Source organism: Amphibalanus amphitrite, unplaced genomic scaffold (genome assembly GCF_019059575.1).
Source record: "Amphibalanus amphitrite isolate SeventyFive unplaced genomic scaffold, NRLGWU_Aamphi_draft 000744F_arrow, whole genome shotgun sequence".
In the NCBI taxonomy this organism is placed as follows: domain Eukaryota; kingdom Metazoa; phylum Arthropoda; class Thecostraca; order Balanomorpha; family Balanidae; genus Amphibalanus; species Amphibalanus amphitrite.
The window spans coordinates 92,289-118,462 of NW_024882238.1; the positions used below are offsets into that span (position 1 = coordinate 92,289).

Genomic DNA, 26,174 nt, shown 5'->3' on the forward strand with positions numbered 1-26,174 from the left:
GAAGTTCATCCAAAGCTTGTGCCTGAAAAAGGGCCAGGTTTAATATATGAGTGAAATGAAGACTTATAGGTAAGGTTTTGACTAGACCCCTGGGTCACAACAGGAGATGACCCCCGTGATTGGTGGGACCACCAGGCACCAGCACTGGCACAGTCTGTTCTGACCACCGCACACCTATCAGCCCGAGAGCACACTAAATTGCATGTTAAAGCTCCATTAATGCTTTTTTCAATTTTGGCCATCCATTTTGTTGGGTCCATCATGTCCATCACCAAGCCACATTTAAAATGCACTACACTACATCCCCCACCACCTGACCACACCAGGCCAAATCTGCACCGCGCTACACAAAATCCGCACTGCACCAAGCTAAATCCACGCCACACCAAAGCCTCACCAGCCGGACAAGCCAGCACAGACGAGATCTTGTTGAAATTGCCATGCTTTGCAGAGTGCATACTGGCCTACCTGAACCTGACCTTACCCAACATATGAGCCTGACTGTCCTTAGCACTGGGAGCTCATTGAGACCAGGCCCCACAGGCCTAGTGGCCTCCTGAAACCTGATTTCCATATGGGGTGAGCTATTTAAGAAAGAATGGTGATCGGATATCGAACCCGAGACAAGACAGCAATGAGCAGTGGGCGGTTCATGCAACCATAATCATGTTTCCTTACCACAAGTATCAAAGCAAAAACAAAAATAGCTACCTATCGAATTCAAATTTCACTGGAACCTCACCTGCATGGATCTTAAGTGAAAGGTACATCTTGATACATCTGCACGAAAGATACATCTTGATCCACTCAAGGCCCTAAAGGATCCACTCATCTCAATCTTGTTTTTCTGCATCCAGGGCATGCAACACTTCTGGTCAAGGCCGTATATAGGATATCGCTTCTGGTATTTTTGGCACAACTTACTCGACTGCTGAGCTCAAATGCAAATTGCAATCACGGTCATAAAATACTGAATCAAGGCCATATTACTGAATATTGAATCGCAATGTATATTCAGTCGATGTACCCCTCGTTCGATGTCTCTCAGACGACGAAGATTGTACGTCGTCCGGCCAATCCTCTTCTAGGTCAACGGGGGCTCGGCTGCAATTATGGAATGTGATTGGCCAAACGGCGTAGAATCTTTGTCGTCCGAAAGACATCGAACAAGAGTAATGTCGCTACTGCGCCATTGTTGCATCGAATTCGCCCCATAGAAGCACGTGTTAACTCTCTCCCATAGGGCCCTGGGTAAACTCTTGTACACAATCAGCTGACGGCATGCCTCCCGCGTCCCCTGGCTTGAAGCTTCGGCTCCGTGTTACCTTAGTATTCAATGACCGTGGTGCCAACAACAGACTTTTTCTCGCGCAACTTTTGACTGACCCTCACTGCTACCATATTGCTTCCATATTATGCTGTGGAAAGCTTTACTTCACCAAGTGGCTAAAAACCTCCATCAAGGTATATTTTCTTAGCATTTTTTCGGACGTTTTGGGGGGGCCAAACCGGCCACTTTAGGCCTTTGGGGGGGCCATGGCCCCCGTGGCCCCCCCTGGATCCGCCAGTGCCCATTACCTAGCTTTGCAAACACAATTTGGGGACGTTCCGGATCAATAACGTTCAAATTTTGATGCAAGTAACCGTGGGCGGACATTGTTATTAGATGTTGCTATATTTCTCTTCCGACGTCCCACATCCTTCAATCAGCATCGATAGCCGGCTATAGCCATATGGCCCACCCCACCTAATTCTCGTATTCGCGACGCGACGTAGGTACGTACCAGAAAATGCATCATGTTTAGATAGATATTCCCATTTCCAGGTTCCACGCTCAGTTACCGTTCCGTGCCGTTCCAAATCACTCAGAACTGAAACCTGTAGAGATTCAGTTTCAGCGCTTGGAAGTGTAGTTACCTCTAGCAGCCGTTCAAAGGAACTCTAATTATACGACATACGTCGGTCGTCTATTATCACACGGTTCTGATCAAATCATGACAAAACTACGGGACACATGCCGCAAAATTGAACGTAGGTAGTTAGCATCGATAACAAAACGGCATATCACACGTCAAAATTAGGAATCAGAGTGGGTAGTTTATGACTGAGTACAACAATGTCTTGCAAACAAATTAAACAAACCATATGCATGGGTTATAATTGCAATTCGGATAAAACATCTCGCAATATTGCTCTAAACAGCTCATTATTGACAGAAAGTACAACGATCAACGTCTGGATAAAGCTATAATTCGTCCTAGTAAAAACCACAGACGCCTTATCATTCGGAGCTAAAAATATTTTGCAACGATCTCGTATAAGGCCTGTCGGCATACTGGCTCCTAAATTTCAAATATCACACAGAAACGCATCACCCCCCCCCCCCCCCCCCCCCCCAACACAAAGAGTGCGCATCATACGAGCCACAGCCTGTCGAATTCCGCAGTCTCCGCGGGCGGCGGTCACTGCCATTCCACCTGTAATCGCCACCCGTTACCCTCTGCCAGTCTGCGCACCTCACCCGCGTCCCTCCGGGACAGCTGCGGGCACATCACCATCCGGAGTGTCTCCAGACGCGGACACTGCAGCACCAGTCGCAGCAGAGGCTCCACAGTCACCTGTCCGCAGTGCTCCAGTGAGAGCGTCTCCAGCTGCGCCAGCCCGCCAGCGTCCAGTGCCTCCTCCAGCAGTGTGTCTGTGATGGTGTCACAGTTCTGTAGGGTGAGGGTGGTTAGCGCGGGAGAGGCCAGCGCGCGCCGGAGCAGGTCCATCGGAGGAGAGCCGTCACTTTCCTCCGCTAGCCAAAGGTGCTCCAGGTTGGAGAGAGGTCCGCCTGGCGCCGGCTCCGACCTAAACCGACACATAATTAGAATCAGCGACTGCAGCGAGCGGCAGTGGCGCAGAGCAGCCGCCAGCGGGACTCCCGTGACCCCGTTCAGAGCTAGGTTGGTCAGCCCGGCACCGCGCGCGGCCAGCAGCTCCGCCAGTCCCGGGCACGGTTCACACGGTGACATCAACACCAGTTCTGTGAGCTTGCTCAGCTGTTGCGCCGCTTCCAGAGACGACTCGGGATCCATGTCGAGCCGGAGCAGGGTGCAGTCGGGACAGGCGGCGGCGGCCACCTCCAGTCCGGCGGCCGAGGAGCCCTCCAGACTGGTGAGGGCCAGAGGAGCCCGCTCCGGCTGCTGCAGCATCAGCTGGGTCACGCCCCACAGAGAGTCCGGGTGGTCGAAACTGCACGGAAAGGACGGATGAGTCAGCAGTCGGACACAACAGCACAAACGGCGGCATATACACTTATCAACCGACCATCGGAAGGAAGCAGATAATACGAGAACAGAGGGTACCAGCTATGTCGAATACGATCGATAGATTAATTATTCGCTTTGCGTTTGCTTTTCTAAATTGAAAATAAGTGACTTCATTCGGAACCCACCATTCTTCAGATCTTTCGATTCCCGCCGCTTGCAAATAAAAATATTTTTATGTAAGTAAAACAATCGTAGAATCTCTTACGCTAGCTAATTCGCGATCAGTTTAAGGTACCTCAACTGAAGTACCGCTAAACCCATTTCACGCAACTGGGTAAGATCGATCACTCACTGTACGAGGTTGGGCATGTTTTTGATGACGCCGAAGGCCGACTCGGGCGAGAGGTTGCAGCCCTCCACACTGAGTTTGGTAATGGACTGTCCGGCGGTGGTGGTACCGTGGGAGGGTACCGATGCCGCCAGGCTGTTCAGACCCAGGTCCGTCACCCCTGAGCGTTGTACATCCAGCTCCCTGTGGGTACGGGGAGGAGTGACGGCGTCAGCGGAGCGGCACTGTCGCAGCAGTCATGGGGGGGGGGGGGGGTGACACTGCTCGGCACCGTAATGTTACAGGTGACGGCGAGACCGTTCTGCCGTGCAAAGGCAAACATGATTATGTTAGGGTGACTTCTTATCTGACGCAAGGACCTCTGACCCGACGTAATCGTTTTTTGCCTTTGCACGGCAGCGTTAGCGAGGAGTCTTGATATCTCTATATAAGCTCTCTTTGCCCAGATCGAAAGTCACGAGCATTTGCCAGAAATATGGCATCTGCATCTGAGAGCATTGTCTGAAGCAACTGGCAGCAAATCGTCACTGTTCTCTGAAGAGTGGCACTCACTGACCGGAGTCGCGTACACGGTGCAGTACACTCACCGCCACCGGAGTTACATGCAGAAAATTTACCGTAACTGAGCGTACTATTCTTACCGGAGCTGCATACGCCGTGCAGTATCCTTATCGGAGCTGCGTGCGGTATCCGTATGTACTGGAACTGCGTGCGGTATATTCCCCAGAGCTGCGTTCAGTACCCGGGTTCAGTACTGTCCGGCCAGTAGCCTTTGGTACTCACTGGAGCTGCGTGCAGTAGGCGCCGATGACGGACATGACCCGGTCGGACGTGTTGGTGCTGCTCAGGTTGATACTCTCCAGCCCCCGCAGGGTGGAGAAGAGCGCCAGCTGGCCCTGCAGCGGCAGCTTGGCGTTGCCGGACAGGTCCAGATGCCGGAGATTCTGGGAAACAATGGCGGGAACTGGTGAGTAATCCGGTATAAAAAGGAAAAGGTGTAGATCCTGACCTTGGAAGTTGGAGACCTCGGATATGGGCAGTAATCGCCACGCCATGTGTGGATCGCCCATGATCGTAAATACAATACAATACAATACAATACAATGATCAGGGCTGCGGAGTCGATGGATTTTCAGTGACTCTGACTACAACTTTGGCTTCCAAAAACCAACTCCGACACTGACTCTGGTCAGAACTTTCAACTCTGACCGACTTCAACTCTGATTCTGACTCTGCAGCACTGCCAGGTCTGCAGAGTCAATGGATTTTTCGGTGACTGACTCATCTGACTCTGACTCCAGTCAGAACTATCAACTCCTACTCTGACTTCACAGCCCTAAATGTAATGATACTTATAACTTTAAAACTGTTTATGAGTGGTGTCAAAGGCCCAGCCATATGGAACAGCATAAGTCCAATGAAATGAATCTTCCTAAATCCTAGGTTGGCTTATAGCACATCTTCATATTTTGACAAGAGAAAACAGATGTTCACCAAAGCTTTGCCATAAAATTTTGCACTAAAAGTTGTTGCATAAAAGGTAAGCTCAGGAAACAAGTAAGAAGGAGATGTAAAAATCCCACCTTTCTGTGCTGAGATCAAACTGTTATCCTGGTACCAGTAAGATTGAGTCACCTACTCACCACACATCTATTGGTAATGGTGTTGAGGACTGTGCCCATGTTCTTGCTCAGCCTGGAGAGATCCAGGTCCTGCAGACTGTAGTCAAGCAGAAGCTGAAGGTGGCCAATCCTTACACCATTGTTCTTCAGGTATTTGATCAGTTGACTCAGCAGTACACCAGCTGGAAGACAACATCAGTGCTCAGTCAAATTAACCTTTATCTATCAAACTATGAAGACATCAGATTACAATGTGGACCATTTACTACATGCAGCAGTAGTATATACTTACTATCCTGTTAACACATTAGAGGCTTATTATCAGTAGGTATTTGCCAATTGTTATTACCCATCCCAAGACATAGGAAACATGTCCTATCATTAAGTTTAAATGGTGTCAGGTGTTTTATATATGCACTGCACAACAAAATGGTAAATTGGTACACCCTGATTACTGATACTCACGGAGGTTGGAAAAAGGTCCGAGTAGATATAAGCACTCTGACTTTCCATGAAAATGCTCATCATAGTGTTTACACCATAAATTGTCCATATTTTGAGAGATGTTTTTGCAGCATAGCTCTTCTAGCGTCTTTGGATCAGCAGTGTGAGGCATGCTCCAAAAAATAAAGATGAGCAGCAATGAATGAAACTTGACTGCTGAACTTCTTAACTGCTTGACCTGCTTAACATTGAAGCTTAACTTCAACTTGAATCAGTTGGGGGAGGTTTGGTCAATGGTTGTCATTTTTAGCACATGCCATTTTTGGCAACCATGTGCTAAAAACAGGGGTGTAACTTTTGATTTTGAGATGGGGGTGCACTTGGTGATGGGGGCGACATTCAATGAGGATAGGGGCGCTTTCCAAGGAGCATAAATGGTGCATATCTCTCAATAGGCGCGCACACAGGATTTTTGAACGGGGGGGGGCACGACCTTCAAACTGCCCCCCTCCCCCATGACGAAGGGCCCCAGGCCCCAGCCGAAAAATTCCCCGACGCCATTCTATTTCAGTTGACTTGAAAGTTGGCTTTTGTCGATACATGATTAAAACAATCACTTCAGTACCTGTTCAATTTTCAAAGAATTGAATCTGAATGTTCTATTTTTGTTTACGCAGCATGTTTCATTCAAATACGATTCAGTGATTAGTTATCACCATCTTAACAATCACGTAAAATATTCTATTAATAAGCGTGGATGCAAGGCCCTCAAAAATCAGTCCGTGTAGCGCCTTACTGCCAGCCGGCCGACCGACCCGGGCTACTGGCTAGCTAGAAGCGGAGGCTATAGTCACGGGTAAGCCCGGATGTGTATGAGCGGGGCAGCACCCCCTTTGTCAATTCGCATATCTATTCAGCCACATAGACATGAAAAATCATTACAATGATTCGTAGCGAGATCACAGACAAGAGATTTAACTTTTCTCACTTTTATACCACAAATTACAAAGACACGATTTTCAGGCGGCATGCCCCACGTTCCTAAGGTACCAGTCGTAACAGATATTCAGGAAGCCCATACCAGGGCACGTACGGCCGACGGCGGCCCCGATCACCCACCTTTCGCTGTCCCGGCGGCGAGCGAGGGACCCACGGCGACCGCGCACCTCACCGACAAAGCAGCACTGTCACAACGAAGAAGCCCTCAAGGGCCCGAAGATCCGAGGGTCCTTTGAGGCCTTCTGAGCCCGCTGAGGGCCGTTTGACGTCAGCTGAGGGCACTTTGGACCTAGCTGATGGCCCCTTGAGTCCTTCTGAGCGCCATTTGACGCCAGCTGAGGGCCATTTGATGTCAGCTGAGGGCCCTCTGACACCTGCATGGGGCCCTCTGACACCAACTATGGGCCCTTTGAGGCCTTCGGAGGGCCGTTTGACGTCAGTTGAGGGCCCCTTGAGGCCTTCTAAGGACCCTTTGACGCCAGCCGAGGGCCCTTTGAGGCCCTCTGAGGGCCGTTTGACACCAGCTGAGGACCGTTCGACGTCATTTGAGAGCCCTCTTACACCAGCTGGGGGCCCTCTGACGCCAGTTAAGGGCCCTTTGAGGCCTTTGGAGGGCCGTTTGGCGCCATCTCATGGTCCTTTGACGCCCTTCAAGGCCTTCTGAGGGCCCTTTGACCCCAGCTGAGGGCCCTTTGAGGTCTTCGGATGGGCCATTTGACGCTAGCTTAGGGCCCTCTGACGCCAGTTGAGGGCCCTCTGACACCAGCTGGGGACCCTCTGACGCCAGCTAAGGGCCCTTTGCCACCTTTGGAGGCGTTTGACGCCGGCACTGGGCCCATTGGCGCCTTTTAAGACCTTCTGAGGGCCGTTTGCTGTCGGCTGAGGGCTCTTTCAGGCCTTTTGAGGGCCCTTTGACGCCATCTGAGGGCCCTCTAGGCCTTCTGAGAGCCCTTTAAGGCATTTTGAGGGCCCTTTGACGCCAGTTGAAGGCCCTTTGGGACCTTTTGAAGGTTATTGAAATTTTACATCTATCACCTTCCCCTTGATTGCGCTGGACATTGTATGGCCTCATTTGGGCCTGCCGGGGCCCGAGATGGGCTTTCCTCATCCTGGTCTTTTTAATCGTCTTTTTAGCTCATTTTAGACAGTCTTCGGCGGTCTTAAGAGTAGAGGCCCATTTGAGAACCATTTGAGATGGCCCCCCTTTCGAATGGGGGGGGGGCACGGGCCCGTGTACCCCCCCTCCTTTTGTGTGCGCCCTTGTCTCTCGATTTCGGTAAAATGCTTTGTTGGTATATTTCGAAATTCAGACTTGAGAGTGATCACCATTTTGTGTTCCTCCGGTTTAGTTTGAACACAGACTGATGTTGCAAATGGGATTGAAGTTCATTTATATTAACCCAAGGCCCTCTAACCGGCGCACCGATAAACGGAAGTCGAGGTTTCTGCTTGTAGGTACAACTTACAATAACTTTTGAAATAAAATGAATATATTTGCATGTACAATTTTAATTGTATGAACACTAAACAATAAACATCCCAATGTTACAGTCCAATGGCATAAAGTTGGGTATTACGAAATGACATTAAATTCATTCGCACGAATATCAATCAATCAATTGAATTTATAACGAAATTGCATTTTACTTTTTATTCCACCCTTTTATAGAATCGGGGTGCCCTTTTATGCTCGGCGACTGGCGACACCAACTTTTGCTGGAATCGCCTTCTTTATTGGGCGCCTTTCTACTGCTGGGGTCGCCTTTCTCCTGCTGAGGTCACCCCGCTTCTGCTAGGCGGGACTTACTTCTGATGGGCGCTCCTCCTCTGCTGGGGTCTCACTTTTCTACTGGAGTCTGACATTTCCCTTCCCTGATATGCTCTATTTTTGCTAGAGGCGTCCCTCTTCTGCCGGGCGAGCCCAACTTCTGCTGAAGGTGCTCGGGTAGGTCTGTTGGGGGCATTGCTCTTTTGCTGGGGAGCCCCTGTTCTGCTGGGACGCCACACTTCCGCCGGGGCCGCTTGGGGCGCCCCACCTCTGCTGAGTGCTGGGGGCGCCCCGGCCCCACTGCTGCTGGACGAACCCAACTTTTGCTCCAGGTGCCCCTTTTGTATTGAGGCGCCTCTCTTCTGTAGGCATCCCTCTCCTGGTAGGGCGCCCCTTTCTGCTGGGGCGGCCCTATGCTGGGGGCACTCCTCTTCTGCTAGGGGCGCCCCACTACTGCTGGACGAGCCCAACTTTTGCTTGAGGTGCCCCATTGTTATTGGAGTGCCTCTCTTCTTCTGGAAGCATCCCTCTCCTGCTGGGGCGCCCCCTTTCTGCTGGGGAGCCCTTCTTGTGCTGAGGGCGCTCCTTTTCTGCTGGAGACATCTCTCTTCTCACTTCTGGTGGGGCGCCCTTCTTCCGCTGGGGCGCCCTTCTTCTGGTGAGGCGCCCCTTTCTGCTGGGGTCGCCCGTGTTCTACTGAGGGCGCTATTCTACTGGGCGAACCGCAAGTTCTGCTTGAGGTGCCTCATTCCTACTGGGGGCGCCTCTCCTCCGCTGGGGCGCCAGCCTTATGCTTGACGATCCCAACCTACGTTGGAGCCTGGAGGTGCCCCACTTCTGCCTCGGGCGCTCCACTTTTTCTGAGAAAGTCCCGTTTTTGTCGGGGTGCCCCTTTCATCCATTTTTAGGGAACGATACGACTGGACGCTTCCCAAGCCCGCAAGCAGCACGACGCCGGTCATGAGACGGAATGTAGCCGGGAAATCACCCTCGCCATCTGATCAAGAGCTTATCGGTGTCGGGCGGCGTGTGGGGTGCCGCTTAGCCTATGGGGGTGCACTTTGACGTGATGGGGGTGCACTTTCAGGGGATGGGGGTGCACCTGCACCCCCATACATATAGAAAGTTACACCGCTGGCTAAAAATGACAACGCTATCAGCTATTTTTAGCAACGATGAAGCCGATTTCACTCCTCAGCGAGGAAATCACGATTTTGGAAATACAAGCACTGATTTTGGAAAAGAAGTGCTGCCACCTGGTGCAAGAAGAAGAAACCAGCTTTAATATGGCCGTTGTTTGTATGGTAGTCCAACGTTGAAGTATACCCTTTTTTGTGGCCCGAAGTTGGAACTTTAAATTGAAGCATCCGAAAATGATCGATATTGATCGAAATCATGATGTTGATGAAAAAAATAATATGTTAAGTTGAGAGAGGAGGCCATTTTATCCAGATGCGGTGGTTTACTTCTTGAAATTATTTTTGCTTACGACGACTGCCATGTAATGAGGGATAATTAGCAGCCGTCATTAGCAAAAATAATTTCAAGAAGTAAACTACTGCATCTGGATAAAATGGCCTCCTCTCTCAACTTAAAATATTATTTTTTTCATCAACATCATGTTTTCGATCAATATCGATCATTTTCGGATGCTTCAATTTTAAGTTCCAACTTCAGGCCACAAAACAAACTACCATACAAATAACAGGCATATTAAAGCTGGATTCTTCGTCTTGCACCAGGTGGCAGCACTTCTTTTCCAAAATCAGTGTTTATCTTTCCAAAATCTTCATTTCCTCGCTGAGGAGTGAAATCGGCCTCATCGTTGTCAAAAATAGCAGAATCGTTGTCATTTTTAGCATGTGTGACAAAAATAGCACGTGCTAAAAATGACAACGATTGACCAAACCTCCCCCGACTGGAATCCTGCAGAAAAGCAAATTAAAACAAATCAAATGAAGTAGAGTGGGCCAAAAGGATTCTGGAAAGCCCAGTTCGAGTTGCAGTTGCCAGTGATTGGTGAATAGTGATAATAGTGAAATAGATAGCTATCGTGATCGATGGTGAGCCCAATTACCCTTGCTTCTATAGGTCAATGATGATGGTGAGCCCCTGCATTCAAGAAAGTTAAAATCCCTCAATGTGCTGTGCAGTGAGCAATTCCCTTCTGCAACAACACCTTCCTGCACCCACGGTATATAGAGAACTGCCTGCCCTGCACCAATAATACTTTGACTTGCCACAATGGATAACAATAAAAACATAACACCAATACAACGTTGGGCAACAACTTGCATGGTAAAAAATGACAGAACAGGAGTGGTTGCCTCTAGTTAAATATCACAAGAGCTATAATAAAAATATTTGTTGAAATTTATAAGTGTATTTCTGAAAAATCACATTGAACTATTGGACGTAAACGTTTGTAATTAACCCTTCATATTTCATCTATATATTTTGATCATATTTCATCTGCCAATCATGGCAAAAAAAGAAAATAATTTATAAAAAAATAAAAACGGCACGAAAGCCATGTTGGAGTTAGACCCTACCCTTTTTGTTTCGCTATCACGACGCAGATGTTTCGAAAGCAGCGCGAACCCTAGACTCTATTTACATTTCATCAGCTGATTTATGTAGAAGGACTGGAAATTCAGTGCTTCTTTTATTTTGGGTTGTTAGCAGTTCTTCATTCTGTTTTATTCTGTCCTTCTGTTGAAGTAAGTTATGAAGCAGGTCCATTAGCCGCATTACAATGCAATAACTGTATTATCTCATGCCATGCAGTCCTCTCAATCCTGTATTATCATTATTGGCATCGAGCGACGACCATCATTTGAAAGCATTACAATTAAACGGTTGTCTTCTCGTCGTCTCATTGTTTTTCTTTCAGGTGGCCGCCATTTCGTATTAACTCAGGCTATTGTTTTCAGACCGCTTATAGCGGCTGACTCCATCCTCAGTGAGCGGATGACCGACCTGCACTGAGATAGAGCGGCAGCCATGTTGCGCCGACCGGCCGTCGGCTTGCTCCGCTGCAGTCGCCGCCAGTGCCCGCTGCTGGCACGACGGCTCAGCTCTGCGCAGCTGGCACATGCGCTCAGGCCATTCTACTTTGTGGTTCACCCTGACCTGTTTCATCAGTATCCTGACTTTAAGGTGCGAATAATGACTAGAAATACTGAGTGACGAGTGTGTATGTGAATGCGTCAGTTCTCTGGCATTTTTCCATATCGTTCTTGGGCTAATTGTTCTTGCTCTCATTCTCGCAATCTTGGGAGTGGTTTTCTAATGTTTTTTAGCCATGGCTTTTGTAAGCTCGGTATCAGTGACAATATGCTTAGCGTCTAGCGATGTTGTCATCTTTGTCTTACGGAATTAATTTATTTGCTCCCTTTCAGAATGTGAATGAAGGCTCTCTTCAGTTTCTCCAAGCTCACCTGGACAAGCTGCTGAACTCGAAGCGAGTGGCTCCGAGCACCGTAACGTTTTACGTTCGCGACGTCGAGCAGAAGGGGAACCGCGCACAAGGTGAGTTGTCGAACGCTGGACATTGCTAGCCTGACATTGTAGGCCGTAGCCAGAGAATATCGGCTTTATTTTCTGTCATCATCGTAGATTTGGGCCAGTATACCTTTGTTTTATGTTCAGTCACTGTTGTATTTGTGACTTGCTTCTGGGGGCGTACATAAGTCGGGGATGCTCGTTGAGTAAGGTGCCGCCTCCACTAACCGCCTCTCTTCTCCACAGCGGCTCCGGCGCCGGTGCAGATCGCCCTGGCCCCGGACCTGAAGCGGACGGTTCGCACTGTCCTGGAACAGTGTCGGCTGCCCACCACCTACCTGGACAGTCTGCCGGCGGGACAGAGCGGCCGGCCGGCCCGCCCGCGCCGACCCACACCCCCCCTGGATGACCTGTTTGCTGAGATGGGTGCGGAGCCCGAGGCGCCGCCGCAGAGGCCCGAGATGACCCTGTTGTGAGTTGACGGCGGGATACTGCTGAGGTGGGATTACAATTTAAAAGAGCTGAGAAATTGGGATCTTTTGGGTTCTGTCGATGAATGATCCGTTTATTCGGCGGCACATTGTATAGATTCCTGTCAATGTGTATAAACCTCTTTGTTGCACACCATCGATTCCGTTCGCGTTGCCACGTGCTTGTACGTTCGCCCTACGTCTTGTTCGTTCTGCTTCGTTTTGCTTCGTACTTGCAATCAATTTGGCGCATTGCAACGAACTTCCGAACGCATTTAGCACATTCCTACACGTTGCAATAGACCGGTGAACTTATTCCACCTTGCTGTATCTGACTGCCTTCCTGACCACCTCCCTCTCGTCCTCAGCACGTGGCTGGCGCGCACCGGCGGCGAGACACGGCGCAGGGCGGCTGCGTCCGCGCGCACCCGCGCCGAGATCGGCCGCCTGCGCGCCGCGCTCGTCTCGCGACTGCATCTGTCAGCGATGGAGTGGCGCTGTGGCTGGGGCGCTGAGCACTTCCGGGGGTGTCTGCGCAGCTTTGACACGCTGGTCAACCACCATCCGGATGTTAGTGAGCTGCTCAGAGGTACGACGGGATGTCGAAGGAGAAAGGGAGGGAGGGAGCGAGTGGCTGACCTTGGAGTGTCGGGCACTGTGAGGATGGATTAGTCCGGAAATTGTGAAAAGCACTAGCGAACGAGACTTTCAGAGAAGGCTTGCAATAATAGGAGCCCGGCTGCTCGACTATATTTCACTCTGTACTTTCAGTTTTTTATTAGCGTCGAGACTGCTTATAGTACGTAATTGCAGACTAGCGTAACAAATGGGGCCTTGCTTGATTCTGAGCTTTGCCTGTGCGTGTTCAATGACTGGCCGCCACTTCCCTCGATGTTTTTTCTTTGGCTGTCGTCCTCACACCTCCCGCGCCGCTGCCGACAGACAAGACGGTGGTATTCGGTAACGAGTCGGGCGTCAGTCTGGACGGCCACCTGATCCTCAACAGCGGGGAGGTGATCACCAACTGGATCAGCGTGATCCGGCGGTGCGCCGACGACAAGCTCTACCTGCAGAAGGTGCCGCACCTGCAGCGCGCCCTCTCCCGCCACCTGAGGGACATCCAGGTGGTACACAGGTGAGCGGATGGTGTGGAGGGATACAGGGAGTTCTGAAAGTCGGGGAGGGGTGGATATATCCATGGGTGGGAGGGAGCGTGTTTTTGGTTTTGCCGATGGATAGTAGCCAAGTTAATCTAATTCATTCTGATGAACTGATCGTATGCATATTCGAAACAGCAACGTTGAGTAGGGTTACAAATAAGAAGTATGACATGCAATAATGAGTCAGTTGCCACCCATAGCGTCTTTTATTTATGCGTAGCACTTTCATACTGAACGTGCTACTCGTAAAACCCCGGCACGCTCCCCTTAGTTACAACTCCGCCCATTTGCCGTCAGGAAGTTTCAGCCGATCACCATGGTGACCAGCTACGAGCAGCAGCTGCGCCGTCTGGTGACGAGCATGGGCGACTTCTGGGGCAGCCATGGCTACCCTCGCTCGTGGCCCGACAAACTCAGTCACCTACAGTTGGTGGTCGAATCGTGAGTAGTTATGGTGGTCGAATCTTGAGTAGTACTCTGGTAGCCGTCTCTGCTGAGACTAACTGGGCGATGGGGTCTTATCGTTAGAAATGATGCAGTTGGTTTGTAGGTGATAATGAGAGTTGTCATTTGATATTTAATTTTGAATGTCCATGCTTCTCCAGTTATGCCGTTACCTTTTCTGAGATCTGAAATGAAAGGAATGTAAGGTCAGCGTTGTTGCAAGTCATCACTCAGTTCATTTTTTAATACGCTGTAAATTCTAGTCTGCCCGGTCGTCTATCTACCAATGCCATCTCGCGCTCGATTGACACCCTCACACTGTGTGTGCCGACAGCGAGTCGGGGCCACTGTTCCTGTCACCCATGGGTCAGATCATCGCCCCCTCCTCCTGTCCGCCTTCACTACTGGTGAGTTTAGCTGGACTCCTTGTCGCTTTCACTGTTGGTGAGTTAACCTGAGATAGACGCCCGGGAGCTCCGCTGGTGTTGACTTATGGCCCCGAGGACTCAAGTCAGCCCTACTCTCATGCGCTTGAATATTAGTTTAGGGATTCCGAACGGGTGTTCCCGATTATATTTGCTACCAGATCGATCTGAATTTATTATGCGATCTTGAACATCGCGTTCTAGTTGAGCTCGCTGAATGACACATGTGAGTTATGAATCCCGATCTTCTCTTGTCACACTGATCACGAAACTCCGCCAACCGGAGCGGACTCAGATATCGAAGCAGAGTCCCGTTATATGCGCCTCCCTCGTCAAGAATATGTGTCAGCTGCTAGCTTGCTAATCCTTTACGTGCTGTATCTTCATGTTACAGGTTCGGTATATTACCGATTGTATGGTGGAAGCAGAACAGAAACTGGAAGAGTACACTCGGTAAGGCGCTAACTTTTTCAGAAACACTATCAAATCAAACTCTTACATTTTGAATATATGTGTAAAAATGAACTTCTCTGACAATGTGTGTAATGAAATGTATGATAAAGTGTGACAAAGTAGTGTCCCCGGTTTAATCTTCCCCGCCCATTTTAGATACCCTCCCTCTCTGGTCTGGTCCCTAACAACCGCTCTCCCTTCGTAAGTCTTTCTCACGATGAGACGGCGGTGACGGCCGAGTGTGCGGCGGCGCTCGGTCTGCGCCGGCTGGAGAAGCAGGACAACATTCTACCGCAGCAGATGCTGGCCTGCTGCCGCCGACTGTTGGCACACCGGCACCGCCTGGCTCCAGTTCTGACCGACTGGCGTATCTCTGTGGCGCACTACTACGCCGTGGACGGCGATGGAGCGTGCACGCTACCGTGGGACTGGTTGGACTGAGGGGAGGGGTGGGTAGGATTTAGGAGAGTGATAGGGGAGGATGTCTTGGGTTAGAGAGTGACAGAGGACCAATTACCGGGACTGAGGGACAGTTGGGACCTTGTGAGAATGGGTGTACTGAAGAACCTGTGATGTGTGCGGAGGCGGACGGGGCATTGCGAATACTGTGACCTGCTGTATGTGGATTGACTAGAGGTGCTGTGTTAAAACTGATTGGGCCACGTTACTTGTTTTGACCGTTATTTCTGAATTTGGGCTTGACGGTACGGTGGCATTGTAGGGATTCGGTTTAACATAACTTGATGTTTTTCTGGTCGGCCAGTTCCCTAGATGTGAACCATGCCTGAATCCGTCGCTGGTTTGAACGACCTAGGATATACTCGTATGTTTGTGACCTACCGCATAGTGCAGTACTTTTCTTGTGATTTGCAAATGGAGCAAGTGATTCGTGTACTTTTAGGCAGTTGAACGCATTTCAGGACGTAGATTGAGACAGAACATAGTATGATGTCTCACGAGCTGTTTCTCTATGAGAATCTACTTTTTGACAAGGGGTGCCATTTGCGAAGAGCGAGGGAACTGTCATAGCTATACAAGTCAGTAAGTGCAGTCAGTGAGGGTGGAAAGCCATTCGTCTCAAGAAACTTCGCGAGACGTTAACGTTAGTAAGTGGCATTAGATATGGGGGACGAAGTCGCCAAGCGGCCAGATGGAAGTTCTCAGGGAATTGTCTTCGAAGGGAATCGATCAAATAACACGCACCGCGCTCGTATGCGTAAGTTGGCTAAGAAGTTGGCTATCGTTATGCTGGCCATTCATGTGCAATCGTTTCTTATTATCTACGTTTACATTTCTGCCCCGAAAATAATTGTTTTGGGGTGGGACTGGAAGTATTGCTAGCGAAAACATTCTTAGCGTATCGCTGTTATGGTTTTTATTGTCTTTCGACGCTGTAATGTCCTAATTTTCGACAGATGATGGCATTTTAGAGGCTACGACGGTGTATGTTTAAATAAAGCGGATCCCATAGTTTGAAATGTTTTTGGATATGGGTATAAAATGAGAGGTACGTGAGCTGAAGCGATGTTTGTGTGTCATGCTCCAGCGAAAAATGTGGCGCTGAAATGTCAGAAACTGTTGACGGCTATGGCAGAGGGCCAGAGGTTGATTATTGGTTACAGCACGTCAGCAATAACCTTAGTGCGTTGTTTCACAACCGCGTGAGAGACCCTGGTCGGCTGAGTGTCTAGTCTACTAGAGCGCAGCATAACTGTCCCGCTACCGCTACATTATCACGATAGATTTACCGTTCAGTGACGTGCCAGCCAGCTCTTCTAGCCTGTGTTCGTTCTTCGTATCTCCTACCAAGCTGTATCTCAATAGCGTCCCCGCGTCCAGTAAATCAGTATTAAATAGTAAATGTAAGGGACAACCTGTGCCACTTGTGCGGTGTTCTCGTCGAATGTGGCCTTGCATGCCGACTGTTCCGCCCTTACCGTAACAGTAAAATGAGGCTTGGATAGGGGCTGTGGGGCTGTGAATCGGGATGACTGTATGTATAATGCAGATAGGCCGGTTTGGAGGGATGGCATCAGCGTCAAGCTGTTGGTGTCCCCTGTGGTTTTCGGAATACACATGTGGTATTTTGTTTTGTGTCGAGCCAACGAGCAATGAGGAGAGCGATTTTTATCCCTACGTCCTGTTCTTTCGTGATTTGATCGAGGGACCGCCACAGATGCAACATACATAAGCGATATACGAGTACTTCGGAGACTGCCAGGCATGGACACAGTTTCAGTCTTCACAACGAGTGAATGATCTTTGATTTTTCGGGCTTTGATTTCCCTACTGAGAGCAATTTCTCCAAAGGTGCAAACTACTATCAGCGCTATCCCATGCCGAACAGTGCCCAACAACATGGGCACTGACGACCAAGACCCCCCCCCCCCCTCACCGTTTGACAAATTATTTGGTATCTAACAAACATTAGGCATGTCTTCCCCTAAAAAGTCTAGATCCGACTTACAGCACAAAATCAGCCATGAACACAGTGGGCCGTGAACACATGGAATAAGCAACCATGGTGCTGTGCTTTTCAACTTAACATCAACCAAGAGTAGTAAGTTTATTTGGCAGCTGCGTCATAGTATTAATTAGGCAAACAATAAAACAACGCCATTATTTGGATGAACCGAGAAGAACCTTTGTAACAAATGTAAACGCGCTTTGTAACGAGAAATTCGTAGAAAACATTCGCAGATGCACACAAAAAAGACGGCATTAGCACATCACATCTTCCTCCCGAATGAACGGCAGAGAGGCATGCATGAAATCGGCGTCTGATTATTCAGACAGGTAGCCCAGCTCCGGTGTGTACGTCTCATTAGTCGCAACGTGGGGTGGTGTGCGACTCGAGCCCTTCTGCTTTCAACTCGCCGTCACACCTCACGGCTTGAACCACTTAACCACTCATTTTGCACCAAACCGAAAAAAACTCATACACAGCACACCTTTGGCTCCTTCCATCACCGGACATCCTTGCACGAAACATCTTCCGCCATTTTCAATGCACCGTTTGATGAGCTTCATCCGACGCAGGCAGCAGCGTTGAACTCCAGCCTCGCGTCCCCTAGTCAAATAGCGCCTTTCCCGGCACTCTAGTCATGCCTCTCCCGGGTCTCTAGCGTTCTTCCAGGTTCAACAGCGTCCTTCCATCCCCACCTGTACTGCTCCAGACCCTCCCGTGCCCCTCAAAAACCCATCAGCTCCCGGCTCCCGGTCGTCATTCGTCCTCGTCTTCTGCGGTGGCCGCGCGTGTGGAGTTGTAGTGCTCGCCGAGGCCGTACATGTGCCGATGGTAGGTGATGAGGAGGGTGTTACCGGGCCGCCCGTCACCCAGCACCACCGGGGCACCCTCGGCCTGCACCACTTCAATGGTGCGGTCCAGAGCGGCCGACAGAGCTGCCACCTGTCGACGGGGGAGGGAATGTGACTACGAGCGGCTGCGATACTGGGGCACAGCGTAGGGGTGACGGCACTAGGTGCTTCGAGTAAGGCTTCTTAAACCATGCCGCTATAGGATTCTCACATCATCAGGCACAGACTGATCAGTAATAAATACCATCCTGCCTCTCATACTCGCATATTTAGTCCAACCATTACAAGACAGATAAACGACTAACCCACTGAGCTATGCTATACAACTGCCTTAATCTCCGTAATCGCCCACATCGGTCATGCTTTTCCAAGAATCCTCGTCTCTACCACGGACTACCACGGCACGGACATCAAGCCTGTGCTACCGCGTACACAATGCCCGATTCTCCGTGACAGGCCATGCCAATTGCCAACTCAACCCAACTAGATTGGCCGACCATCAAAACATATAATGCCTCACACCTCGGTCATCAGAGGTTCTCCAACACCAGCCTTGAGCTTTCGCTGTTCACCCACCTCGGTCATGCCTCCCCAGGCGTTGGTATCGGCCACTAGCCGGCAGTAGCGCTCGTAGCCCTCGTCCGAGTACATATCCCCAGTGGCTGGGTCTGTGAGGAACGGTTTGTACTCGTCCGGGTGCTTCGTCAGCTCGTCAGCGGTCCGTTGACGCAGTGAACCGACCGAGAGGCCAGAGGACGTGCCGCCCAACTGGTGGAGTACAGCTGCGTATAGACTGAGGGCGAAAGGGGGGGGGGGTAATAACTTGGTGGTCGAGAGAGGGAGGGTGATTGAAGATGCATTATTACTAACTTTTGTGCTGGGATGCATGATACTTTGTAGCTTAAAAAAACATCTTAACACTAAACTGGCATTAAACTAAAGCATGATACGGTAAAATGACTAAATAACTGTCTAGTAAAAATCGATGTACGAAGACAAACCACCTATCTGTCCATTGTTCGCTCTCTGGCTCCCCTACGCCCGCCACTGACCAGTCTCCATCGGACGGTATCAGGTGTATCGCCCTACTCCGCTCGCGCAGTCGGGCCCGTATCGCCTCCGTCTCCAGGTGGCGTGGCCCCTCCAGGTTGGCCACCTCCTGTTCAGCGATGGCACGCTCCCGCTCGCGCTGCTGCTCTGCCTTTTTGTCCCGGCGGCGCTGCGCCTTGGTGACACGCGGTTCGCGTGGCTCGCGGACTGAGAGGTTTTCCACGGCGTCTGTGGCGACAGCCACGGCTGTGTCCTCTGCGGCTGCCTCCGGCTGGTGGGTGGGGAAGGTAGTCAGTGGTTCAGCCTAACTTCCATCTGTCATCCGGCTGTGGCACGGATGACGGAGCGCCTTGTGTTGGGCTAAACAGATTATTAGCACTATCACTAAGCTAGAGGTGCGACGATAACTTGTCAAATGTCAACCAATAATTCCATCAAGCAGGTGGGCAGCTGCTTAGGGGAAAGGGGCTACGGTTGGCTACGGTAGCGAGTGTTAGGCATGAGGCTCTCACAACCTCATCATTTGATACAGACCATGATTTATCAGCGCATCATCTACGGGCACATCGGTGCACTCACATGCTGTTTCTGTAGCACGGACGACAGGGCATTTATCTCCTCGGCGTGCCGCTTCTGTAGTTCGTGCTCCATCTTATCAGTCTGCTCGGCCAGCTCCTTCTTCTTTTTCTTGTCCGTTTTCGATATCGACTTCTTCATGGACAAAATTTTACCTGGATCACCGTAAATGTTGTTACAGTATACCCCAACAGAAGCGGTCATATGCATTTTTAAGCGGGTGGTGCGAAACGACGCAACAAGATTCAAACACCAAGAAAGTAAGAAGTAAGAACACAGCAACATGACACGAAAGACGAATTGGGATAACACGTGTGTGAATGTGCGCAATATGATCCACTCTTGCAACATGTTTTACAGAGAAAATGGATGAAACTGAAAACATCATACATAATTGGAGAGCATTCCCAAAATACTTAGCCAATGAATTCCTCCGCTGCTTCCCAGAGAACGTACCTTGCAGTTCCTTTTTCTCGTGTTTGTGATTGGCAAGGAGGGCTGCCATCTTATCCTCTCCGTCACCGCCGCCGTCGGCTGATGTGGGGTCCATGACTGCTACTACTGACAGGTCGGCAGTGCTTGTCTCGCTCAGATAGTTATCTGGAGGGACACGTTATGAAAACAGTGATGGTTGTAGTCTAGGATGGAGAGTCGTTTTAGACGTCGTTTTGGGAAGGATATGCTCTGATGTGGGACTTTGTTTGATAAGCAAAAGAACATGACATTTACAGGAAAGCAATACTGCATATTAGCCGATTAAGGTTAAACATTTTGAAGTTGTCGCGCTCATGAGTGCTAGACAGCTCCATACCTCACGTGAAAAGAGCTGTTACATCCCACAGAAAGGCATATATTGCAACTCGTGTATGCATTTGACAAATATATGCCATCGAAGTTCTACAGATCCTCAGCATACAATCGATTTGGCCAAAAAAAAAGCAAACCATAACTGCAGCCGCTTTACGAAAGGAGCCCACACTAATATGTAGCCTTGTCATGGTCACGTTGGTGGTAATAATTGGAGGCTTTGGGCGCCCGGAACGCATCAGATATCGGCGCCCAGTAATTTGCCCAGTCTCCAAAACAGCAAACACATATCCTAAAATAAGTGCATTTTTAGCACATCTTTTTTCGTAACCATCCAACCTAAAAGCCTTCTAAACAGTCAAAACAATCGAAGGTTCTCAACTAGTGACATGAAGCTTTTCCATTCATCAAAGACTCAGAGCATTCAGGTCACCGTTCAGGACAGGCATGACTACTAGTTAGTAGCACCTTTAAACGTCTAATCTATCGCTGATGTCGTTTGAAAGGTTCACACAGCTGACCAGGCAGCACCATATCAAATCGCATTTGCTGCACAACGCTGCTCGCACACGATGAGACAATCCTCACAGGAGAACCACTCAAAGACATACTCCAAACTCCCGCCACAACCCCTGCACAAAATGGTCACCTTAGTTTTATCAGCAATGTCCACACATCCAACCATTGTGTTACTCGCCACGCGTTCACCTGTCCACGATCTTTGCCGCTCAGTCCATGTCCATGTTCATGTCCAGTCCTCTCCAGTCTGGACTACTAGCATCCACCTTCGCTCACCTCACCAGTTCTCACTCACAGCCTGTCCCCGCCCCAGCCGGGCGGACTCGGCCTCACATCCAGACGCAGCGTCACTTCCGCGCGGAACGCGTCCCTCAGTCGCTGTTCCGCATCTCTAGCCACCGCGCGGATCTTCCGCAGCACAACACGGCTGTGCTGCATCCGAGTACACTGCAGTCGCATTTCGACGGCCAGTACGTCGGCGGCGCCCTGATCCCACTGCGTCACCTGGCAGGTGATGCAGTACGGCACCTCCGCCGGCAGGTGCTCCAGCAGCGCGGCGCGCACCACGTCCTCGGCCAGCTGACGTGGCCGGCGGTCCGTCACCAGCTCGCCGCTGACTCGCCACCCGGCCGGCCGCGCCGCAGACAGGAGATAATCTGTCAGCGCGCTGACACCGGCGCCCTCCAGCGCAGCCGTCATGAACACACGCCGGAACAGCGGCCACGCGCGCCAGCGGCGGCTCAGCGCGTCGAGCTCGGACTCGGAGAGTTGGTCCGCCTGTCCGGCCAGCACCAGACGACGGTGCTCGGGGTTTAGCGGGGGCGGCGGTCCACCGCGGTCCACGTACCCCTCGGCCAGCTCCACGCCGGCTGCCCGCAACTGCTCCTCGCGGTCCAGCGCCACGTCTGGCGGCTGACGAGACTCCCCGTCACTGCTATTACCGTCCGTGTTAGCGACATCACGCAGCAGACGAGCTGGGTCCAGTCGGCGAGGACGCGGTTTCTTCTCCTCTGCCAGAATCGGCACACCGTCCACCAGCCCGTCGGTGAGCTGTCGGGTGAGCTCCAGAAGACGTCGCTTCCTCGCTAACATATCCACCTTGGTGAGAACCAGCACGGCCGGGCGGCTCGGCTCGGAAAACAGCAGTCGCTGTACCTTGGGGCTGAGTCCGGCGCGGCAGCGCGGGTCAGACACGTCATGAAGCACGCACACTAGATCGGCTCGCCGCAGCGCCGACAGCGGCTCGGTGGTGGTGGCCGGATCCAGTCTGTGTCGGCGGCGCTCGGCATCCGTCACCAACCCGGGAGTGTCCTCTAACACCAGCTGAGTATCGCCGATCGTCAGTGCCGCGCGAGAGTTCGTCTGCGTCGTGTGCACTTTACTCGAGACGGAGCACACGGGCCAGCTGAGAAGCCGGTTAATGAGCGTGCTCTTACCGCTGTTGGGTATACCCAGCACTGCCACAGAGAGGCAGCGTGCCTCGGGCCGGTTCGGTGGCCGCCTCCGGAGCGCGGCAGCCTCATCTTCTGTGACGGGCACGCGGCGACGCGGCGGGCGCGGCTCCCAGGACTGGCGGGCGGTGCGTACCGCCGCCGCTGCTGAGACGGACAGCCGGGCGCGGCTGGGCAGGGACCTGGCCGTCCCCGGCCACCACAGGCGGACCGACAGAGCCGGCGGCATGCTGCTGATCGGAGTGCACGCTGCAGAGAACAGAGTCCGACAGTTGGCACTTGGCAGAAGAGGCGGTGAAAACCTAGAAGCGTGCGGATGCGCCATTCAGTGGTGATTTATCTTGTGTTTTTAATTGATGAAAAGTCGGGGATGAGCAGATAATATAGGTATAAACATGGTTAATGGTGTGTACATGTGTATGTATAAAAGATAGGGACAAACAACGTGTAAGAGTTCGTTGGTGAAGAATGACACTATTGAGATACAATATCTTTAGAAGTTTGCATTCAAAATTTAAATATTCATGTTTTGAATTTCAGGTATCTTTAAAATGTGACTTTCAGAGCACTAAAATCAAATTATGAGCTAAAAATATTAAAACTTGGTGTGGGGAAAGTAGCAATACAGCCTGGCCAATGACCATGTCTGATCTTTCTGACAACTACCTGTCACACAAAAACATATATTGTCATATTGTAACTTGTAAGATCAGTGTTGTAGCAGGTAGCATCACCGTTTTGGTTATTTTGTCACATGTCAATTAAAAAAAGCCCAGTATCCACCTAATAACAATTATAAACAAAGGCAGGCAGCATCCTTATCATCAAAAATACTCATGCAATTATGGATTCTTCTAAATTCTCAGGTCTCATTAAATTCTTATCTGAATGCGCAAACAAACAAAAAATCCACCATCAAAATTGACACGACATTTAACAGCTTTGAAAAAAATAGCACAGGTGTTCTATATAGGTACCTACCTATGTTACAAATCATCAGCCTGCAAGAATGTATTCTTTTCTTACTGAATGAATGAATGAATGAATGAATGAATGAATGAATGAATGAATGAATGAATGAATGCATGCATGAATGAATGATTAAATGAGTGAATGCATTCTTTTTACACTTTTATTTTAATTTAAATAACCATTCAAAACTATGGAAATTCAAAGAGCACCATTGACATCTGGTGGGCAATCAGTCAAACCACCTTTACCTACAGGCTGATCAATAGCACAAAATCATGGATATACAGACATAGGTATCTACCAGTATAACGCCTTATGGGGCGACTAACGGAGCGAGCGAGAAGGTGGGCCTTGCACGTGCGAAATTTCGAGGGGGTACCTCCAACTGACTTGTGCACGGCATCCTACTAACCGGTCTCTAGCGACGTGCCAAATTTGAGCACAATCGGCCCAGCCGTTCTCGAGATCTGGAAGCGGCACCCTGCACGTGCGCACGTGCAAAATGGGTCCCAACTGACTTGTGCACGGCACCCTACTAACTGGTCCCTAACCGTGTACCAAATTTGAGCGCCATCGGTCCAGCCGTTCTCGAGATCTGGAAACGACCCCTGCACGTGCGCACGTGCAGCAGCACCCCAACCTTAACACATGCAGATGAATTATCTGATGGAGACCTAACTGTGTACCGAGTTTCAATTCAATCGGCCCAACCGTTGTGCCGTTATTGAGGTTGCAATTTTGGGGTTCTTAAAAAATGTCCAACTTTACCACGCGCCACGTGCGGTGGTTGGCAAGAACGCATGGTGGCCATCACACCACAGAACTTTTACGTCCAAGTGACATTCAGTAAAGAAAACCGCTTGTCAATCGGATGTCCCGTTCCTAAGATATAAGCTTTTGAAGAGCGTCCCCACGGCCGGCCGGCCGGCCGGCCGCTCATACTCAGAAATTTCCGTTAATCTAAGGAAAGACTCCGCTCGCTTCGCTCGCTCCGTAATGACAAAATAGTTACTCATTATCAGCACTTAAAGGGACCCTCCCACCTTAACATTAGATTTGAGTTGAGATAGCCAAAATGGGGTCCCTGGCTCACAATTACCGGTTTCGGCACTCACAACATCGAGAAATGCCTTAAATTGGAAATATTGAATTTCAAAATTGCAGCATTTTGATTCAGAGGGGCCAATGCATAGGAATACCCCTCTGAATGTGTGACGTCAGCGCAGATATCTAACGATTTTTAAATGTTTGACTAAAACGTTTTGTAGCACGCGGTGGTATATGCTGCTTTGCGCGCAACAAATGCCGCACTTTCAAATAAAGTCGCTATAGGAACAGCGGAGATCCCAAAAAGTAAACAAAAGTAAAAGTCTAATATCTTGAAAACCGGTGAATATTTTTCGATGAAATTTGGTAGATATTCGTTTTTGCTCTTTCTTAACCGAGCGACATCACTTTCATGCCAATTCATTAACTTTTTTGAAGGTGGGAGGGTCCCTTTAAGGTTTAGGTTGTGACTGATAAATGGGCTTATAGAAGCCTTTGAACCTCTAAGAACTGCAGGAATTCTAAAAAAAACATGAAAGGAGAGAACACATTCTTCTAAGCTTGAAAACTGGCACAACACCTTGATGCTTACATTGACATATTTTCTTAGTACAAGATATTTATTAGTTAGGTACACACTAAGAAAACCTAAACAAACCTAACCTAACCTAACCTACAACCTACAACCTTCAACCTAAAAACCTACAGCCTACAGACCTACAAACCTACCCTACAACCTACAAACCTACAGCGCCTCTCCTCGGTTAGAAAACCTTTGGGTGATATCTGCTCTACTAATGCCGATTAAGTTACCTTTAACCTTATTGTGTTACCCGTTAGGTTTGGAACGGTTGGGTTTTTGCAATTTGCATTACCTTCTGCTAATAGAGTACCTGATATTTATGAAGTAGGTGATTGTATAAATAATTTTTCATGCCAAAAAAACTATTGTTTGTGGCAAAATGGTGTGGTTTTCATTTTATTTAATTTAGTGCCTCAGCCTAGGGTACAAAACAGCAATTATACCAAAGTCTGCAAAAACGTTGAGGGATATAGTTCTTTCATGGAGAGCATAACAAAAATATACCATTGTAAAAGCAGTGCATGGAAATGCATTACACATTACACAATGGTGATGGTCTCAATGCAATATTGATATGCAATTGCTAAAAAGCTTCCTAAGGTCAAAAGTGCAACACAATCTCAAGCTTATTCATTGAAGACTGCTGTATCGTGCAATGGGAAACTTAAGGGAAATAATTAAAGAACACATTTACCTTTGATAAATATTCACAAATCCACCGCGCACACGACGCGCGCGCCTTTCAGCGAAAAGAAGGTGGTGCGTCATTTATGGTCTCAGTCGCGCAATTACTGCTGCCATTAGAAATAATCGTAAAATTTTGCATGCATTTGTCATGTAGATGTGGCATTTGAATATATTCATTTTATTTCCAAAACTGTAAATTTTGTAAAATTCTTGTTCAATAAAACCTAAAAGTATCACAGGAAGGACAAAGAGAAGTAAACTTAAAACTATTTTTC

The 26,174-nt window shown here is 49.6% G+C and overlaps 3 protein-coding genes across 7 annotated transcripts; 1 reads left to right on the top strand and 2 right to left on the bottom strand.

Annotated features, from left to right (window-relative positions):
• Positions 1 to 1,945: 1,945 nt before the first annotated feature.
• LOC122365495 (F-box/LRR-repeat protein 4-like) lies at positions 1,946 to 10,722 on the bottom strand. 3 transcript variants are annotated; one of them, XM_043336758.1, is made up of 6 exons: positions 10,712 to 10,722; positions 5,688 to 5,931; positions 5,244 to 5,404; positions 4,384 to 4,544; positions 3,604 to 3,783; positions 1,946 to 3,234 (listed from the first exon to the last, which is right to left on the bottom strand). In XM_043336758.1, exons 2-6 carry the CDS (start codon positions 5,836 to 5,838, stop codon positions 2,463 to 2,465), a joined length of 1,425 nt encoding a protein of 474 aa, XP_043192693.1. In that variant the 5' UTR covers positions 5,839 to 5,931; positions 10,712 to 10,722; the 3' UTR covers positions 1,946 to 2,462. The 3 variants fall into 3 exon arrangements, with proteins under 3 accessions (XP_043192693.1, XP_043192694.1, XP_043192695.1); XM_043336759.1 differs by lacking the exon at positions 10,712 to 10,722 and adding an exon at positions 10,627 to 10,708; XM_043336760.1 differs by lacking the exon at positions 10,712 to 10,722 and adding an exon at positions 10,360 to 10,451 and having other exon boundaries at positions 5,688 to 5,939.
• A 225-nt stretch (positions 10,723 to 10,947) lies between these two features.
• Positions 10,948 to 15,848, top strand: LOC122365496 (T-cell activation inhibitor, mitochondrial-like). The gene is made up of 10 exons (XM_043336761.1): positions 10,948 to 11,153; positions 11,367 to 11,592; positions 11,835 to 11,964; positions 12,184 to 12,409; positions 12,776 to 12,996; positions 13,350 to 13,542; positions 13,865 to 14,008; positions 14,346 to 14,418; positions 14,831 to 14,889; positions 15,096 to 15,848. Exons 2-10 carry the CDS (start codon positions 11,437 to 11,439, stop codon positions 15,328 to 15,330), a joined length of 1,437 nt encoding a protein of 478 aa, XP_043192696.1. The 5' UTR covers positions 10,948 to 11,153; positions 11,367 to 11,436; the 3' UTR covers positions 15,331 to 15,848.
• A 1,593-nt stretch (positions 15,849 to 17,441) lies between these two features.
• Positions 17,442 to 26,070, bottom strand: LOC122365497 (deubiquitinase OTUD6B-like). 3 transcript variants are annotated; one of them, XM_043336764.1, is made up of 6 exons: positions 25,907 to 26,070; positions 20,290 to 20,433; positions 19,837 to 19,988; positions 19,260 to 19,528; positions 18,784 to 19,000; positions 17,442 to 18,298 (listed from the first exon to the last, which is right to left on the bottom strand). In XM_043336764.1, exons 2-6 carry the CDS (start codon positions 20,381 to 20,383, stop codon positions 18,113 to 18,115), a joined length of 918 nt encoding a protein of 305 aa, XP_043192699.1. In that variant the 5' UTR covers positions 20,384 to 20,433; positions 25,907 to 26,070; the 3' UTR covers positions 17,442 to 18,112. The 3 variants fall into 3 exon arrangements, with proteins under 3 accessions (XP_043192699.1, XP_043192698.1, XP_043192697.1); XM_043336763.1 differs by lacking the exons at positions 17,442 to 18,298; positions 18,784 to 19,000; positions 19,260 to 19,528; positions 19,837 to 19,988; positions 20,290 to 20,433 and adding an exon at positions 20,687 to 22,859 and having other exon boundaries at positions 25,907 to 25,995; XM_043336762.1 differs by lacking the exons at positions 17,442 to 18,298; positions 18,784 to 19,000; positions 19,260 to 19,528; positions 19,837 to 19,988; positions 20,290 to 20,433 and adding an exon at positions 20,687 to 22,912 and having other exon boundaries at positions 25,907 to 25,992.
• Between the last annotated feature and the right edge of the window lie 104 nt (positions 26,071 to 26,174).